Below are 21,591 nucleotides of genomic sequence, written 5' to 3'. Positions count from 1 at the left end.
CTTTCCTTGTCCCATAATATTTCAAATTATGACGTCTTAGATATCAGCAATACTAACTCTACAAACAACTCTTCCACAAAGGCATTTAGTCTTAAAAAAGACTGCTCAACATTACAAAGTAATCAATAAAACTTCCTTTTCCGAAATTCTAGCAATTTCCCAATATTGCAAGAGCATGAAAAAATATTTTTGACAAGTTTCCTGTACTTTGCGGTCACTCACCATCATGTAATGCGATATAACACTGCTTTTGTCCTCTCTGTGAGGCATTCAGTACATATTTTTGAATGTTAACATAAGAAAAATAACTTGTTATCTTATTTTTGCTGAATATGTTATTATATATGTGTGTCCTTACTGCTAGAACTGAGCCATGTCAAAGCAATGCTCTTGACTACACTGTCGACTATTGTAAGGCACTTCACTCTTAAAAAGGCTGCAGTAATGTGGAAACAGTGCCAACCAAGCTTTTTTCATTTAGCCTCCAGCAACTGTTCCGCAATGTCTGTTCGCGGACTAACTATTCCCTCCCCTACATTTCTTTGTAGATTGGGAAGAAAACCCAAAGAAACAAAAAGTGAGTTTTCACTTTTATCTGTACCTTACAATCTTATCAGTAGAAGCATAATAGAATAGATAAGAAATCAAGTGATTTGTGACAGAATTCAAAACAATTCGTCACAAGATAATAATAATAATAATAATAATAATAATAATAATTATAATTATCATGTTTACAAAATGTGTGATTGACACTTTGGGTTCAAAGTAAGTCATGAGACTAACTTATGGCAGTTTATACGGGGTGATTTTGATTTGATTAGAATACTGGCCTGTAGACCATCAACTGTGTTTGTCTCAAAACTTTCTCTTGTACACACTGAATAAGTTGTGTGCCCTGATATAGCAATGACTAAAGCAACACATCCCTAAGTCACAGCTGAAAACTAACCGATAGGTGGAACAGTGTCATGTAGCTTGAGTTGATAACATATCAATGGTGTTCATATGAAATTGGGAATTAGTGGTAGCTTTTAAAGTTTCCACCCCTTAGCCACTAGAGGGGGCTATTTCCATCCAAGCTGCATTATCACTTGCAAAGGTACAATCTGATTAAAATCTGATGTGGTGAATATGGCCCATTTTCCTTATTTACCTCTGTTCCATTCATTTACTGTTGTTTGTTTTCAATTTTGTTGTGCTGGGAGTGATCACACCTGGAGCAACCAAAATCTTGTTTGTTTTCAATTTTGTTCCAGGAGCGATAGCCGAAGGCAGCGATCACTCCTGGAACAAAAAAGCAACCCCCCCCCCCCTTGATTAACAAATGGAAAAGAGGTAAATAAAGAAATCAAGCAGTATTCACTACGCCAGATTTAATCACATTGGAGAAGACCGAACCCATTTCATGCTGCAATGTCCCTAACTATTCACGAAAGGGGCCTGGAGTTTATGCTTATGCCACACACACTTGACACCAGGGTGAGTTGTGGTTATGTGATCATGTGTTCACAACAGAGGTGCTTTGTTTTTGAGCAATCTTTTGTCACTGAGAAATACTATCACAATAGAAAAGACATTTAGACTGACAGGAGTCCAACTAATACTGTTTTATGATAGACTGTGTGAACTCCACAACGATTGTCAGATAAAGAGTCCATTATTCAGCACCAGATATCGTCAATATGCAAATGTTTGGTTGTTAAAAACCTGAAAGACTTGTACATGACTGTTCTCACATTCATGTATGTTGTAATATCAACTTGAATTATAGCTTCTGTTGGCCAGCAACATTCATCGTGTCCGACTTAAAAAAGGAATAATTCAAGCAAAATTAAGAAAAAAAAATCCCCCCTCCCAAATTCAAGTTCAGTGCCTATTACATTTTACATTAGAATTATTGCAAAAAGTCATTTTTCGTATGTACATAAACATGACACATTATGGACAGAAAACGTGACATCAATGTTCCTTTGCTCTATTTAAGTACAGTTATTGGCAAGTAACATAAATTTGAGGCAGACTTGAACAACAGCAGGAAAATATTCAATACATAGTAACTGCATCTTGATTACATGAAGTGTGTTCATAGGGTCTTAAAAACTAGAGCAGTACCCATACACAGATTGTCTGATGTCTTGGTGTGGCAATTGTTGAAAATTCAGATATGGCTCTAATCTTACTTTGAGGACATAAACGTTAGAGAGTCAAAGACATGGTGATCGATACAAAGGATTTGTAATAGTGGTCTAACACCAAAATCATTAGAGGCTGCTAGAGGGCGCTGTAACTTTCAACTTGTGTCATCTTGTAATGGCATCACTACACTGCATGCTAGAGGGCACTATAATAACTTACAAAATGTAAGTATAGTCTCAAGAAACATTGCTAGAGGATGCTGTAACTTTCAGCTTTTGTATGTAACAATGGCTCATGACAGAATCATCACACTGCTAGAGGGCGCTGTAACTTTCAAAATGTATGTAGTCTCATGAAACACTGCTAGAGGATATAACTTTCAATACGTGTACTAGTAGTCTCGTGACCATCTTTGAACCCAAGTGTCTACTTTTATGTGTACTTGGCAGATATTCTGGAGTACATGTTACAGGAAAATGGTGCTCAAAAAAGTGAATCATAATATCATTCATTAAATTGGATAAATTACAATATAAGAAGAATTAAACAAAAGAAAAAAAAGGCAAGTAAAAACTACAATCTCCTAGTAAGGCATGATAAACTTGACCAGTTCAGCAGTGTTGCAATGAAAATGTGACTAAAACCATACCACCTGCTTTCAAGTATCGTTATAGAAACTCTTCCTCTACATTTAACGTACAATTGAAAGGGACATCTGTGTTGCTAGACTGCGAGCTAAGAATGCTGCCAGTAGGGAAAGTTTATGGTTACCATTTACACCTCAGTTGAAGCATGACCTTTGACCTGAGATACAATTTACATAATCTCAACATGAACTGTACCTGCAGCCTAAAAAATTCATTCAACAATGATCAGGGATTCTCTAAGATATTTTAGGTAAAAACTGACAGATTTCCTTTTTCCCGTCATGTTTTTGATTTCTCTGGGTTACTCCTTTTTTTTTTTGAAATGAATGTTTTACACTGTACCTGCAGCTGAAAAAGCAAAGCTGAAAATTCTATCATACATTTATCTTTTTAAACAAATACAAATTTAAACATGAAGTATGTCTATCATAATAAAGTCTCCTTTTTTCAGCATTCCCCCAAAAAACTAGGTTCTGTCTCTTGTACCTGTACCTGTAGCCTAACAGCTATGCCCTATTAAACACTGACCTTTTTGCTAATTTTTCTACCTAACAGACATTTGGGATATTTTGGCTTTTCTTGCAGTCAAAATGACGCCTCTCTCTCTCTATCCCATCTTTTCTCTACTGCCGACTCTCAAAAAGCAAATTCAATAAAATACTTATTCATGACACATGGAGAACTAGTCTCATTTCTGTCACAACAAATACTGAAGAAGAAAATAAGTGACTCTCTTTAACCGAGTCAAAAAAATGTCCAGCAACTGGTCTACAGTTGCCATCACAGTTTTAAACTGCCCAGTCTCCAAGCAAACTGCTTAGTAAACAAACATCTTGGACGCACCGCCCTCTACTATAGGAGTCATTCTCTTTTTCAACTGTAGAGGGAGACATCTCTCCGGAATTGAATACATACTTGATAAAACTGTCAGGCTCTGCCATGTCATACTTTTACATTATTATTTAGGTGTGAAATTCTTCACAAAAGAAATAAAGTGTTTTTTGCTACAATGGTATTCTTCCAAAGTGAACTGTTTAAACAACAGAAAAGGAAGAAAATACATTAAATTTTAAAGTTATCCTGCAAGCAGGATGCTGTCCTTCTACTATACTAAATGAATTTGAAAAAAAAGGTTACCATTTAAAAAGGATTCTACCAGCCATGTTTTTATTCCAATCAACATGAGCCGAGAGTCCTTGTCGCAATGATCTACCCCATTCTACCATTTCTACTAAAATATTTACTTTTTTGCACATAATGCACTATTACGTCTACGACACCAGTACTGCGTAGATGTTTTTTTTTGTACTTTGATATAATCAGATCACAAGAAGGTATTCAGCTGAGAGGACTTTTTTGTGGTATTTTGGTAGTCATCAATATCAGAATAGCCACTGCTTCAAGATCACTAAGACTTCTACATAGTGGAATTCCTATCACCACTCGGCCCGTCTGAAAAGAAGAAGATACATTTGGATTAAAGATTGAGGCTGTTGACATAAACTGTAATAATATGTTTGACTTCCCCTTGTTATTATTAAATACCCAAATCTAGAATTCTCATCATAGACCTGTAATCATGTCTCTACGTAGGGCTATGAAGAAATTCACAAACTCTACCTGTGTAATCCCATATTCAGGATGTAAAGACTATCAGGTGAAGACTGTTTTTATTCAAATGTGCAAAAATCACATACTCTGTGTGACACTACTTTTATTGTCAGTAAATACGTGTATTTAGTATTATGAGGAGATGAAACTCACCTCCCAATGCATGCTCTGTGACACTAAGGCAAAGAGACTCAAGGCGATTGTTTATCTCTGGTTCAGTAACACCAAACTGATGTTCAGAGAACTGTCTTCCTGGCTGAATCATAAAGGTATTACTGCCAAGCTGAGGTGAAGGCCTACGTACTGGTGCTGATCGTGTTCTCTGCACACTTTGATGTGGATTTCCCTGTAACATCACATTTAATCAATGTAAGTATTACATATCAACCATGCCTTCAGATTGTAGAAATACCACATACTAACACACAACATTTGATAAGGAGTCTATCAATCAACAAATATTCCAGTCTACCATTCCTTGTGAATATACATCATTACAAAGAACTCTAAGTACCTTTTCAGGTCATATTGAAACCACTATGGGATGGGGGTAAGTAGCCAAATGATTAGCTCAAACAGATCATGTTCAGCGACTATCAATATACTCGGTGTTCACAATATCAAGAATGGTGACAAATTGAGTCTGATTATTTTCAAATACATATGATGCTATGTCTAACATGATTACCTATTATACGATTTACCATGCCATGCAATGTCTCATAACAGAGGTATTTGTGAAATGAAGGTACTCAGCAAATGCATAACCGAAATTTTCAATAAAATGTGAACTTACAGGTCTTGGTTTCAGGTAGGCACTCGAGCCCAGCTGATTGGTCATCCTTGTAATTGCACCTGTAGTGCCAGGTGTGCTACTACTACTGCTGGTTCCTATTGGTCCAGTACTCTGGCCGAGTCTCTGCGGTGATTGTGAGAACACTTGACGAGAAGCTCTCCGAAGAGCCATGTGGTTACCACTGCTCATGATGTAATCATTGGGGAATGTATTACCATGGGGCATCCAGCTGTAAGACAGATGCCACAGATACAACTATTAACATTGAACCATCAACAAAGGCTTTTACTACATCATCAATTTCAGAAATGACCCCAACACCTTTATGTTGCATTCATTTAGGTATATCTGATATGAGCGAAGTGTCAAAAGTACATGATGAAACGACAGACAAAAGATTGCATAGTTTGGCCACTAGGTGAATGATTTGGAGGCAGCTTTTGTATCACAAGCACAAGTTGGTTGCTTCTCAACCAGTAAAAAAATTCTGGTAACTTTCTTTCTGATCACGTAAATTTGAACTCATCTAGCTGTTTTAGCCACATTTTGTTGTCTGCTTCATGTACTGCCACGTGAATTTACAGCCTTCACTTTTCCACATGTAGAGGTACACTAAATTCTTTTGAAAATGGCTGCAAGGCGAGTATTAAGTCAGTTAGTTACCTAGGTCTGTTTTTATAGGCAACACTCTTCCTGGATATACTAAGAAACAGTAATCCATCCCTCACGAGAATAATCTCAGTAAATTTCTCAACTCTTACTCAGCCTATGAATCTTTACACTTCAGTCTCAAGTTGCAGAAATTGAGACGCCAGCTTACTGCAGGTATGACAATGTATGTCTGTCAACTCAACCAAGTGTACTTTAAAGTACTCTGCCAAATGTCAAATGTTCATATTTTACATGATCCAGATGTGTGGCTGACTGGCATGATAATAACTAGGTAAATTTTCAGTTAATATAGAAGTGACAACAATTGAAAAATAATTTTGTTTTTGAGACTGAAATTTTTTAGATTTTAGGGAAAGCAATGATGGTACAAGGGATATTCTTCAACAATTAAAGACAAACTCTAAGTAAAGAATACATACTATGGAAATAAGCACTTTCCATAATTTCACCTTATACATTTCTCACTTCTGACATTAATCCTATGGATTGTACCTACCCTCCTCTCTGTTTACTATTATCAAGAGAAAGTCGTCTAGGATGCATTCTGTACACTTTTTGACACTGTTGTTTCCATGACATCAACCTCTTCTTCTGTGTTTCATTGAATGATTCATTGTTCAGGGCTTTATCTATCAGTTGTATATACATGTTCAGATTTTCCTCATCATGGCGAGACACTAGTAGCTGGGTACACACTGTGGGGCAATAAATAGTATTGTTACACGTACAAAACAGCTAGGTACACACTGTCAGGACAATACACAGTATTGTTACATGTACAAAGTAACTCAGTGCACACTTGGGGCAATACACAGTATTGTTACATGTACAAAGTAACTCAGTGCACACTTGGGGCAATACACAGTATTGTTACATGTACAAAGTAACTCAATGCACAAAAAAGTGCATTGTTAAATGTAGGTAGTAGGTATGACAATGCATTTCAAGCCAGACATGACATAAGGACTTGACCTTGTACCCAATGTACACACAGCAGTGTAAGAGTAGGAGCCACATCTAACACCCTGAGAAAAAACATACAAGAAAGTACAATGCTTCAATACCATTCACATTGACTATACCCATAGTGATACTTACTTTTACCCATGACTCTTGTAAACTGACCAGGAATGTCACCTTCTTCAACAGTTGGCACTGAACTCTGTTCTATGAGATCATTTGGCAGTGTAGGTGACTGAAGTATATTAGGACTACCCTGTACTGTCATGGAGAGTGGACTACCAGAGCTACTGGTCACCGTGATCGTTGTTAATGTGTTGGTGGTTATACTATTACTAGTGCTGGCAGTGTGTGAGATGTTCTCACTGTTTTCTATCTGGTTATTCTGTAGTTTCATCGGCGTCATCAAAACAGCTTTCAGTTCACTCAGTGCATTTCTCAATGTGCTTGGACTATTACACTCCATTATTTCCTAGAGTTAAAACAAATCAAAACACACAAGTTATTGAAATAAACTTTTGCATGCTTCTAAGTAATGGTACAGGACCAATAACCACTGGAAATTATCCTTCTCACATAAAATATGAAATGAAAAGATAAAAAAAAATCTCTTCCCATATTTTTCCTTTCTGTCTGGCATCCATTCATCACACACACACACACACACACACACACACACACACACACACACACACACACACACACACACACACACACACACACACACTTTCCAATTCTACTGAACAAAGCTACCTTATATTATACCCAAAATCCTTTACGTTTGTAAAAAGCATACACACCTTCCTGATTCATATGGTGTACAGTTCCATATTGTACTACAGGCATCATGTATCAATCTTTTTTTTTTTACTAATGTACCACAAACTATGATAAATGCAACTACTAACATCTCTCTACTTCTACACTGTATACATATCCAACAAAGATTATCAACATACAGGCATACCAGAGGCAGCATCTTTATAGATCTCACCAGTATTCAGGTGAGCACAATCAAGTATGAGATCGGTGATATCAATGCTGGTGAGGGCAGATTTTCAAACTGTCTATTGTCTTTGTTTTTTAGATGGATTTTAGATTCCATTCTTGAATATTTATAATAGTTTTTCGGGATGATAGGGATGAGGGAAGAACCAGGTACACTTAGCCTAGTACTAGTAGAATGTGATGATGATTCTGGTAGTTTATCATTTTGAAAAGCAATCAGATTATTTGTAGCTTTATACATGAAAGTTAGTCTGTTCACTGCCCTGTGCTTTTCAAGGCATGGCCATTATAACTTTCTTAACATATCTGATATGCTGGCTTCCCTTATGTAGTTTCTCATGACAAACTGAGCTGCCTTGGGTTGAATTTTTTCAACTGTACTTTTGTCAACTTCATATTTCTCATAATAATGGAAAACATGCTACAAAACTCACAACTTCTAAATCACATATTTTTATTTGGTTGGGAAAAACCTGTAACTATAATACAGAAAGAATATTATGCCTAATGCTCTTTTTTTTCCCATTTCCCTAAAGATGGAGAAACAATGTTTGATCAATTCCTTTTGAAATGAATGTCACGCTTGCCTCTAACAAAGAAATAAATGACGCCCCTCCAATAAAAATAGCAATAACCAAGAAAATGGAGAAGTTAGTGTACACTGTATAATGCCCATTCTTCCTAGTGCTATTAAAAAACAAAACAAGTGAAAACCATTATATTAAACAAGATTTCTTTCTTTCATCACGCTGTTATGCATGCTGAATAGATGAAATTTTCATTGAAAATAACGGTACCCCACTGAGTTGGAAATAAAGCAGAAAGTTGAATGGCCGCGAAACTACATTCTCACACAGCTTAATTTACCAAAACATTACATCCCTTCAACATTTGTGTACATGTATTTGTTGGCTATGTTACTAAAACACACATCCATGCTTGTTAGTATTGTAGTTATACTTCCAGAAAACAAGATTTCAGGGAAATCTGTCCTTGGAGTATAAGGAAGTCAAACATAATTTACATGTGAATACACGCTACTCAATATTATAGTACGCTGACCTTGCCAAACACCTATTCAGAGTGATTTGTATATGAACTAAATGTGAACAGCATCTGGTCCACCAAATAATAACACACTTAGCTGTCATCTTGTTTTTTAAGGGAGAGCTTGGGGTATTGTGTGCTAAGAGGCAGGTGTCCTGCTAATATCTCTGGAAGTGTTCTTTTGTGTCGTACGACTTTGATTTCAAATCATGGCATGCTAAATTTGTTGACCTACAATGTCTGCCATTTCTAATTTATTTCTCTCAAGAAATCATGGGATCATACCCAAATATTGACTGAAATTCTAAAATTTGATTTATCTCGGTCATAAAATCAATAGTAGCATTTGTAATCTCTCTCAATTTTAAGAAATTTACTATAAGATTTATTTTATCAAATGACACATTCATTTAAATTTCTTTATCAGCAACATTTCATGGTAACACCTTTATGATGACAGACAAAGCAACACAGGTATAGATTCAACAGTTACACATTTCAGTACTGTTTTTGTAGATTTATTGTTGGACTTTTGCACAACACTGTTCCACAGTCACTGTACTGCAAGGCTTATTCAATTGTTAGTCTAGTGCACACCTACAATGGACAACTCTGTGGCAGCAGTGAAAATGCAGTTGGCAGGCTAGCAGAAAACCAGCCCTCACATTTCAAAAAAACATCGATAAAGTTCTTATGTTTAAAGAAATGCAGAGATGAAACAATTACCTTCTCAAGTTCCCTTAAAGTTTGTTGTCTTTCTGTTAGTTTCCTGATGCTCAGGATGATCTTATTCCGAGCACCCTTGGTTACATTCTGTGAATGGAAATTTTAACATACAGTTATGATAGGTTTGAGACAGATACAGAAAGTCAAAGACTTAATATGGATATTAACTCTTAAACAAAGAACATTTTTCAAAAAAAAAGAATGAATAAAATGAATATTTGCAACAAATTACAATCTACAATTTTGTATACGAAGAGATGGAAGTAGGGACATTCTAGAGGCCATTGTAATCCTTTGGTAGAAAGTGCAAGGGTCATCAGTTGCCTCACTGACCACACAGGGTAGGATGGGTGGATACCTGATGTATCTGTAGACTGAATTCTGTTATATCAATCACCCTACCTCACTGACCACACAGTATGGGATGGGTTAACATCCAGTGTATTTGCAGGAATTCTGCTACTCTAACTTTATTTATACATTGATTCAGATAACTATCAGGCAATAAAGTTAGCTTTGACTTGATTTCTGTATTCAGTACATCAGAGTAAATGTAGAGGAGTATTGAATAATGCATTTAGTCTCATCATCATCAACACATTGTTTTGATTGTGAACACTTCATAAAAAGACTTCTTTCAGTATTTATTTGGCCTAAAAAAAGTTGTTCGGTTCCAGTTACCCGACCCCACCTAGTTTTTCACTGCCGACCCTAAACCTTTTTTTAAAAAAGGATTTGAGAAAAAAATAATAAAATCGTGAAAATTATGAAGTCTTGCGAGAAACAGTGTATGTGGAAACTGACATCAACTTAAAAACACAATATAAAACTGTTCTTGCAATTTGTAATGGCTGTACATTTGATGGGAAGAAAACAATAACACAGAGACCATATGGAAAATAATGGAAAACAGAACTACCTGAACTAGACACTTGCACATAAAAAAAAAATAAAAAAAATAAAATTAAAAATCCAGCTACCTACTATTACAAAATTGAGTGTAATCGGAACCACACAATTTTTTTTTAAGGTCTTGTTATTTTTACATGTAAATCAAGATACTGAATCAAATAGAACAGTGGATCTCTTTGCTATCAACCTTAAATATATGGGAAATCATTGAAATTTGACTCCATGTGTTGTATGAAATCTCAGTACATCAAATCAAGAGATTTCCTATACATAGCAACGACTTTGCAGAGCTAGTCACGAAGACATACTCCCAACACACTATAGGTGTCACGACGACTTACTCCCTACACACAAACAACTTGCAACGAGTGTCACGATGACTTACCGGTACTCCCTACACACAAACAACTTGCCAACGAGTGTCACGACGACTTACTCTACTATAATAAGTGCTAAGTAAATGATTGCCTTGAGCTCTCCCATAGCTACTTATTTCTACCTGTTGTACACACTGATTTCAGGAATTAATCAACCAATATGGCAAATTATCCTGAAAATGTTTTATAGAATGTCAAACTGTTTTGACTTTTATGACCTTTATTCGTGATCACAACTAAAGTTCAATACACATACAAATGAAGATGAAAATTGTCCCCTGACATTGCTTCAACTTAATGTACTAGTTTATATCTTCATGACATTTTATGTCCTAATTTGAGCTTTAAGGCATCCTCTCTTATCAGCCATAGTTGTCATAAAAAATGACACCACTTCGATTAAACAGAAAATGTACATTTATTTAATATATATCTTAATATCTCACAAACATTTTTTAAACGAGATTTCAAAGAATGAAGAGATAGTATTGCTATCCTTTTGTTTTTAAATGTGTAAATATTAACACAAAATGTTGATAATTCTACTGCAACGCAGCAAGTGTGCAGGAGGAAAATTCATAGCTAAACTGATGGCCTGACCACTGCAGTGACAGTCTGACAGAAAATTTGTGTTTATTTCACTCCTTTGAACGAGGGTCAGTCAACACAATATGACATAACATGTATTTCATGACATCCTGCAATAAACTGATATATTTTCACCTCTACATAATTTTGAAAATAATGTATCATTTTTACTATAAATAGACTATAGACTATCATTTTATATTGTGCATTTTGATAGGTCTGATTTGATGGTCATGATAAACTTTAATACACAGTATTATGTCAGATAGAGGAATTTTTAGAGTAGTGATTGATTTCTTCGTTTTAAAATCTATTGCACATTAATCATAAACCCCAACTGTTTTTTAGGTTATTGGAAATATTACTGAAAGACAAAAAGAACTGGCATGTGTGGGCTTGACAGCAAAGTTTACTTGCCATAAAGAATTGGAAATTAGAAGAACTTCATGATATTGTTACTTTTGGACATTTCAAGGTATCTTTCTTCTCCTTGTATTCTAATTTATGAGGAACATCACTCCAAGAAGTAGAGACATTTTCATAAACTATGGGCTCTGGAGAGTCATTTCACGATTTTACATCACATACAATTACTTGCGATTTCAGAGAAACACCAAGTTGATCTTGTGTCTTTATAAGGTATCTTTGGATATCATGGGAGTTAGCAGAAATGGATTATTCAATGGTTGAACACTGAATATTCATGACAGCTTTTATTTTACACTGAGATGTATAGCATTTTTGTACTCATGAATATTCAGTGTTTAACCAATGAATGCATTATTTCTGCTGACTCCCATGATGCAATATCCCTTAGCAAAGATACCCTATAAAATGGTATAAATGCACAAGATCAACTTGATGTTGTTTTGAAATCGCAAGTAATTTCGAATGATGTAAAATCATCAAATGACTCTCAAGAACCCATATTATTTCTGGGAGTGGTGTTCTCCTTTAAGGTAACTTCTACAAATGAGGAAACTATGGCTGCCATCACGTGACTTATATAGCCAATCAGCTTCTATACATGATATTCATGAAAAGTTATAAATTTGAATGACTGAGTTTATACATTGTGTGGAGAGAATGCATGCCAGGTTGACAATCCATCCTTCAACAAAGGCTATTAGGAGACAAAATTACATTCAAAATAGAAAACAAAATTACAACCACTTTTAAATTGAATTGTAATGTGTGACATTTTTGTTCAAAAATATCTTCCTGAAAAGGTCTTTATTATAATATGACCATGGTACGCCATGGCCATTTGATGGTAATTAACAATGTTATACTACAACAACCAGACAAGTAATTTTATATCTTGTATCTATATTATATAAAACATTTATACATTTACAAAGTACATCTATCTAACCACCAGTTACTAATAAACAGGATCCTATGTAAATAGTTATTAGGCCAATAAAATGGTTTATGCAGAGACATGATTTGAGATTGTTTTGTTGTGGAAATATTATTGCTGTGTTCTTGGCACTTAGGTTGACATACAAACACGTACAATGGTAGATAAATTGCTGGTCAGATAGACTTGACAGTCAGATGGACACATGGATTTGTCAACTGAGAAGCAAATGGCAGAAAGATAGATGGCTTGACCAGTGGATCCTGACAAATTGACAAAGGATGATAATTGGATGGACAGCCATAGAGAGAGAAAGAGAGAGAGAGAGAGACAGAGAGAGAGAGAGAGAGACAGACAGACAGAGAGAGAGAGAGACAGACAGACAGACAGAGAGAGAGAGAGAGAGAGAAAGACAGAGAGAGAGAGATAGAGAGAGAGAGACAGAGAGAGAGAGAGACAGAGAGAGAGAGAGAGAAAGACACAGAGAGAGAGAGAGAGAGAGAGAGAGAGAGAGAGAGAGAGAGAGAGAGAGAGAGAGAGAGAGAGAGAGAGAGAGAGAGAGAGAGAGAGAGAGAGAGAGAGAGAGAGAGAGAGAGAGAGAGAGAGAGAGAGAGAGAGAGAGAGAGAGAGAGAGAGAGAGAGAGAGAGAGAGATGGACGGACGGACGGACAGACAGACAGGCAACAAATTAACAAATAGATGATGACGGAAGAAACAAAAAGGCATAAGAAATTATGAACACCTCTACAGTTTTAAGATTATGACCAAAATGACTGAATAAGGAACAAAAGATTACCTTGGCTTCCAACTTTTCTTCAGTCAGACTCATCATTTCTTCATATGTCATTTGTTGGAAGAGTGCTGAGTACTTATGAAGTCGTAAACTTTTCAGCCATGCTGGTACATCTACAACAGAAATAAGGGTAACAAGTATGAAAATCATGCAAATCACCTCAGAGAGCATATCTACACTGTCCATTGGGTTTACAGTGACATAGTCTGTAACTTAGAAGTCAATATATAGAATACAGACTATAGTTGTATTTTATGTACTAAAATCTCTATTGGGGCAAATCCAAGTTGATAGCCTGAAACATCGGTAGTAGACTGGCACTTCATTTGTGATGTAGTTCATTGATTTGCACACAAAAGACTGAAATCTTGCATGAAAACAAAATTTTGTGTGATTTTGAAACACGGTTTTTACCAGAATCATGACTGGACAGGTGTGTATAAGTAAACAAGTGACCTATCGGTCAGAATTGACGAACGAATGATGGAAAAAAAAGTTGACAGACGAATGACGGAGAATCAACCCAACCTTTAAGCTCCACTCAGCTGTCGCCGACAGCAGAGCTAATAACCAAAATCAGGACTTTCCCAGTCTACATAGGCAGTTGAGTGTGTGCAAAAGGGCAAAATAACTGAGTTTTTCAAATGTATTGATCAAACCATAGTTGCCATGACTCAAGGCAAAAAAAACCCCAACAACAAAAACAACACATTACAAATACAAGATACACATACTGAGGGTTTGGTGAAATACCAGTATGTCAAACGGTCATGGTTTTATCAGTTTTGTATAAATTCACAAGATTGACACGAAATTGATTGAAAATGATGCATATAATGTGTGTATGTAACACGAGTACAGACTTCAGAAAATTGTAGTCTTTGCAACATTATAACCCTGTCTTGTCTGGGGTATCCATTGCAAACACTGACAAAAATGACATGATATGCAGGCTGTATAAATTTTTAATTCTACTGTATTGACTGGCTACCCATAAAGCCGGATGTTATCTGAACCTAACTAGATCTATATGTAACTCAATATCTTTCTACAGACATTAACAAAATCCCATTTTCTTGGAAGAACACAGGTATACCCCTATTATCCCAGTAAAAGTGACATTTGGAAATGTCTTCCAGGGGTAAAAGATGTGATAAGACGCCGACATCCTGCAATTTTTATGACTTGGACTGCAGTGTCAGTCTGAGGACACTTCAAATGATTATTTCAGAGACACAGGTCTCCAATATCACATAAACAGTTTGAAAACTTCCCTTTCTTCACTTTTTCTTTTCTACTTCAGACTATAGAGTGATAGCCTGAATCTGCTATCAGTTATCAGTAAACTTATTTTGAAAAATACACTTTTATGAAATATCAGAGTTCTGAAAGATATCATTTCTCATTGAGAAGATGGACTTCACAAAATTAACTTTTTAACAACAGATGAGGAAATGTGAAGAATTTATAATAACCAACGGCTTATAAACCAATGGCACTATAGCACAATTGTACATTGTGTACATATATTTGTAGTCGTTCCGACCTAAGAGCATAGATAATTTGCCAAGTATATTTTGGCTACATCACTCTGCCTCTCCAGCTGTTATTGTATACAATTCAATGACATAGACTTTTCATATGACCACAGGAGGGTATTGTATACCACCAGTCATTTCCATCCCCTCATCCCTGTATATAATTCAATGATGTAGACTTCTCATATGACCACAGGAGGGAGTTGTATACTACCAGTATTTCCATCCCCTCATCCCTGTATATAATTCAATGACGTAGACTTCTCATATGACCACAGGAGGGAGTTGTATACCACCAGTCATTTCCATCCCCTCATCCCTGTATATAATTCAATGACGTAGACTTCTCATATGACCACAGGAGGGAGTTGTATACCACCAGTCATTTCCATCCCCTCATCCCTGTATATAATTCAATGATGTAGACTTCTCATATGACCACAGGAGGGAGTTGTATACCACCAGTCATTTCCATCCCCTCATCCCTGTATATAATTCAATGATGTAGACTTCTCATATGACCACAGGAGGGAGTTGTATACCACCAGTCATTTCCATCCCCTCATCCCTGTATATAATTCAATGATGTAGACTTCTCATATGACCACAGGAGGGAGTTGTATACCACCAGTCATTTCCATCCCCTCATCCCTGTATATAATTCAATGATGTAGACTTCTCAAATGACCACAGGAGGGAGTTGTATACCACCAGTCATTTCCATCCCCTCATCCCTGTATATAATTCAATGATGTAGACTTCTCAAATGACCACAGGAGGGAGTTGTATACCACCAGTCATTTCCATCCCCTCATCCCTGTATATAATTCAATGATGTAGACTTCTCAAATGACCACAGGAGGGAGTTGTATACCACCAGTCATTTCCATCCCCTCATCCCTGTATACAATTTAATGATGTAGACTTCTCATATGACCACAGGAGGGAGTTGTATACTACCAGTATTTCCATCCCCTCATCCCTGTATATAATTCAATGATGTAGACTTCTCATATGACCACAGGAGGGAGTTGTATACTACCAGTATTTCCATCCCCTCATCCCTGTATATAATTCAATGACATAGACTTCTCATATGACCACAGGAGGGAGTTGTATACCACCAGTCATTTCCATCCCCTCATCCCTGTATATAATTCAATGATGTAGACTTCTCATATGACCACAGGAGGGAGTTGTATACCACCAGTCATTTCCATCCCCTCATCCCTGTATATAATTCAATGATGTAGACTTCTCATATGACCACAGGAGGGAGTTGTATACTACCAGTATTTCCATCCCCTCATCCCTGTATATAATTCAATGATGTAGACTTCTCATATGACCACAGGAGGGAGTTGTATACTACCAGTATTTCCATCCCCTCATCCCTGTATATAATTCAATGATGTAGACTTCTCATATGACCACAGGAGGGAGTTGTATACCACCAGTCATTTCCATCCCCTCATCCCTGTATATAATTCAATGATGTAGACTTCTCATATGACCACAGGAGGGAGTTGTATACTACCAGTATTTCCATCCCCTCATCCCTGTATATAATTCAATGATGTAGACTTTTCATATGACCACAGGAGGGAGTTGTATACTATCAGTATTTCCATTCCCTCATCCCTGTATACAATTCAATGATGTAGACTTTTCATATGACCACATTGTAGTCTTTGCCCAAGCCATATTACCCAAGTCACCTCTGCTTCAGTTGTTAGTTTGTCTTTGACATTTGTCAGGAGTTACCCTCATGAAGTTGAATCGTTGGTAGTACATATTAACTCCATGCAATTTGACAACAATTTGTAACATCACTGATGAGCCGTTGACATGTGTGGGATGATTACATTGATGTTGACTTTCCTTTGCTTGTCGCTGTCTTTATTTTTGTCCTTCTTCTTGGGGACACTGAATATTCATTCTGGGTAACCATTGGTTCTCAGGGCTCACTTGACATGGTCAATTTCATTGGGTTTATCGTGTTTCTGTGACTACAGAATCTGCTTGATGTAGTAACACTAGTAGTATATGGATAACAGAACATTTGTGTCCACATCATTGATCATACACATGAACAGTTAAAGAAGTCCTAGTGATTTAGCAGAAATTTACTAGGTAAATTATCTACACTGTGAGTTTGGAACTGCCACAAACTATGATTCCAAAGCAAACAAACAACATTCTAGGTTGTTTGTATACCTTGTTATTTATTTCTAAGCAATGACCTAAGTTTGCACTCTTTGACCAAAATTACCATTCCCCCATTGATTGATTGATTGATCAGATTATCTTGCATCGAATTCATCTACCAAGATGTTTTACCACAGGTTTCCAACCAAAATTGAAAATCTCTACGCAAATTTTATCAGCTCTACCCTCTCTGTTATGTGTTCTCAAAACACTTCAGCTTGTCCAATAACACATCAAAAAACATTTGGTATCAATGGTTATCATTGTGCAGGGCTCGAAATTCCCGCCGGCCCAGCGGCCCAGGGCAGGTGAAAAGTGGTGCTGGGCCGGTAAAATTTATGCACACCTGCCCAGTTGGGCCGGCGCTTTTTTTTTGAATACTTTATTATAAACTGCTTATTCTAATTTGGTTAATAATTGTTATCGCAATCGTTTTGGGGTTTTATTTTTTGTCGATTTGTCTCTTGTAACTTAGCTTGTTTCGATCAAACCTAAGTTTCTTCATTTCCGCATTGCCTAATGACAGAATGCAATGACCTTTCAACCTCTCCATATATGGACATTCGCGTCATAGGTACGTATTGGTTTGATTTGCATATCAATAGCAACCATGTGTTTCACTCATGTGACCAGCCATGTCATGTGTTGATGAAGTAGTATTTACCTCTGCGGGCCCTGACCTCGAAGTGACGTTACGTATACTATTAAATGAAAGCTGTTGAATAAACATGAGCTTATTAAAGTTTGGATTTACGAAGTCTTCAAACAATGATACTCCAAATTAAAAGAAGAAGAAGCAAGAAAGAAAAGAAAGTGAGGGTGGTGACGGCGAGAAAGCTGGGAAGTTGCGTATGGAGAGTGATAATTTAGTGGCAATACCAAGTACATCGAAAGAGACACAAAGATGATGACGGAGATAGCAAATCGACAACGTTTTGGAAGCAGGATGAAAGGAAAAGAAAGCGAAAATTCCGTGAAGAATGGGAGAAAGAATATAAATGGTTGAAAAGAGAAGAGAACGATTGGCGCAGTTCACTGAGTATCGACTCATTAGATGCATTACTATACTACGTATTGTATTGGATGGGCCAGAGAGTGAGGCTATGTTGCGATCAGGGCATTAGACAGGTGGCTCAATAGTGGTATTTACCGTAGAAGACTTGATCTAAAGGACTAGTAACAAAATTAGTGAAAGGTGAATTGGGCAGGTAAAATTTTGGTTGGGCAGGTAAAATTTTCAACCACCTGCCCAATGGGCAGGTGGGGAAAAAAACGAATTTCGAGGCCTGTTGTGTGATACAATACTGACGACTTCTGTATCTTTCACAGTCGTGGCTAGACTCAATGACGTAAATCAAGACTTGTTTGTCAAGTAACCATAAACTATCAATTATTTCGCCCTCCTAGTTCCTATTGAACTCCCAATACATTTGATGAAAGCTCTTAGCACTTGTTGAATGTATGAATGACACAACAAATGATTATGGGATAGCTAGATCAATTTCCTAGAGCAGGATTCAGGTTTGTTTCCTGGAATTATTGACTTGTTCTGAAAATGAAATAGCAACTGCTGTAGTTTGTTCATGTAATGTTTGGTTTAATGTGTATTTTACGTATCTAAAAAGTTTGATTACCTGAACTGTTTGATAATCTCTATTTTTTGGTTATATATATATATATATATATATATATATATATATATATATATATATATATATATATATATATATATATATATATATATATATATATATATATATATATATATATATATATATATATATTTAAAGTGTTTGTTTATTTGAACTATTTGGGTTCCCTAAGGATACCTGAATTATTTGGTTATCTGAAATATTTGATTATCTGGACTGTTTGGTAATCTGTACTATTGACTATTATCCTTACTCATACTATGCTATCTGAACAACTACATTGTTTAATTCCATATATGAGGTTTTTGGCTTGGTGTGAGTCACTTGAAATCAACACTCCTGAATTCTTGGACCACAAGCCAGTCTCTCTCACTTATATGCAATTCAGTATTTCATTCTCAGTCAAAAATCGAAATCACCTCTAATTAAAGATTTATCATTCATAAAATGAACAATTTGAAATTGTCAACTCATGTTTCATTTGATTTTAAAATAACAGATGAACAGACTACTGTTATAGTCTAAAAAGACCTGGTCTCTCTGGAATATGAATTTTTTAAAAAGTGACCACTCATAAGGCAAAGTCATGAAGGTGTACATGGAAATACCAGTAAATTGTTACCATTTTACCTTTTTGCATGCAAAATTTTTTTTAAGGGTTTGGGGCTTAAACTACATATAATATAGTATGGTTGGCCAGGTTATCGGAAACCCACTATTTTTTTTTTTTTTGGCCTCAATCACAATTTTCCTCCATACCAAAACCCTGGACCCAAACATCAAAGTTTTGCAATTGTTAATGACCCTCAGTATTGTTTCCTCAGCAAGTGCGTATATATACACAGCTTTCTGAGTACATGTATTATTGATATAAAACAAGTGCCTAGACTATCCTAGGAATAGTAGGATGACACTGATCTCTGTAAAGCTCATCTCAGATTGACAATCTCTAATCTTATTCTGTTATAAGTCTACCTGGCTATCATATTACTTTGATATTCCCACGAGTCAACATCCTGGTAGATCAACCACAAAGTTACATCTAGGTTCTATGTTCAGTCAAAATTTTGTATACACTGCAAACTTTCAATGACAATCAACATATCTTGTGAAACAAAGCTATTCTAGTCATTTTAACTTAATTTCTTCTGTCTGATGATGATTACAAACCTGTCAACCAATCATTACCTATGCTTATTTGACCAATAACAAATCAGTCTATACACAGCTCTGCCACTGAGTGATTTCTAATGTCTTTCTAATCACCCACAGCTAAGTCTACACATAGCTCGACTAATCACAGTGATGTCTAATGTCTTCCTGACCAATCATAAATAAGTCTACACAAAGTTTTACTAATCACAGTGATTCCCTTTCCAAGGCCTTGGGACCAAACACAACTAAGTCTACACAAAGCTCTACCAATCAGTGATTCCCGTTCCAAGACCTCCTGACCAATCACAACCAAGTCTACACAAAGCTCTACCAATCACAGCAATTTCTAATGCCTTCCTTACCAATCACAACTAAGACGATACATGTATGTAGCTCTATAAATCACTGTAATACCTAGATTCTGAATGTCTTTCTATCTAACCACAATTCAAACTATACACAAAGCTCAGCAAATCAGCACGATTTCCCACTTTCTTTCTGACCAATCACAACTCAGTCTACAAGAGGTCATCCAATCACAATGCATATTATCTTGTGTAAACAAAAACTATTTGCTGATGATCGGCAGGAAGCTAGTCTCCTCATTATTTCCCGTTGAAGTGACGTCATTTTGTGGCAACATTGGGGCATGTTCATTTGTTATGTTCCGTTCCCACTGAAGTGATGCTGCTTTTGTGGCAACAATGGGGTGTGTTTATTCATCATGTTCTGTTCTCTAATCTTCGGCTGGGAAAGCATCCGGAAAGCCAAAACATAACTTCTGAAGCATTCACACATTTAATGAACTGCACAACAGGGTACTAGTATTTCGATCAAATTATCTGATTATTTCCCACAAACCACAATGAAGCTAATTATTTCTCCTGTTGATTCCGTTTGGCATGAAAATATGGATGTTTTGACTACACAGACGTACAAAATAAAAACAAAATAAAACCTGGACTTTGACAAATATTGCAACATCCTGCTCAAATTTCATACTGACCTACAAAATCATGTATTGTGTGATTCTGAGGTCGTTGTCTGTTAGGAAAGGGTAAATTGAGGCCATCTGGGATGAAGGGTCATCTATTTTTACACAGTACTACTATTGGTGACTCATGAAATACGAGGGTAGGAATATAAATGAACAAAACATTCCTTGTCTCTCTTTTCAGGACGTGTGGCAGCTGGCACCTTGGATTTCTATGTTCTCAAGGGTATCATCAAAACATGTGGTTTATGATTGAAAATACACTGAATAAGTTACAACTGTTTTTATCAAAGCATTGCTTCACATTAAACTTTTATGACGTGTATAAAAGTAGGTGTAACTTTTCATGATTAATTTTTGTCTGCTGTAAACTAACCAAACCTTTACATGACACAGTTCAATCTG

The 21,591-nt window shown here is 36.2% G+C and overlaps 1 protein-coding gene across 1 annotated transcript in view; it reads right to left on the bottom strand.

Moving 5' to 3' along the window:
- Positions 1-742: 742 nt before the first annotated feature.
- The window catches only part of LOC144450648 (protein Smaug homolog 1-like), a 60,900-nt gene continuing 40,051 nt past the window's right edge, over positions 743-21,591 (bottom strand). The window contains exons 4-10 of the mRNA XM_078141297.1: positions 13,643-13,752; positions 9,607-9,693; positions 6,964-7,297; positions 6,362-6,560; positions 5,194-5,422; positions 4,551-4,743; positions 743-4,238 (exon numbers count right to left, since the gene is read on the bottom strand). Coding sequence (XP_077997423.1) covers positions 4,204-4,238; positions 4,551-4,743; positions 5,194-5,422; positions 6,362-6,560; positions 6,964-7,297; positions 9,607-9,693; positions 13,643-13,752 — 1,187 coding nt within the window. The 3' untranslated portion in view covers positions 743-4,203. The remainder of the gene's footprint in view (positions 4,239-4,550; positions 4,744-5,193; positions 5,423-6,361; positions 6,561-6,963; positions 7,298-9,606; positions 9,694-13,642; positions 13,753-21,591) is intronic.

This window comes from Glandiceps talaboti, chromosome 2 (genome assembly GCF_964340395.1).
Source record: "Glandiceps talaboti chromosome 2, keGlaTala1.1, whole genome shotgun sequence".
Taxonomy (NCBI): Eukaryota; Metazoa; Hemichordata; class Enteropneusta; family Spengelidae; genus Glandiceps; species Glandiceps talaboti.
The sequence above is the reverse complement of the archived record's forward strand: the minus strand, read 5'-3'. Positions and strand labels throughout refer to the sequence as shown.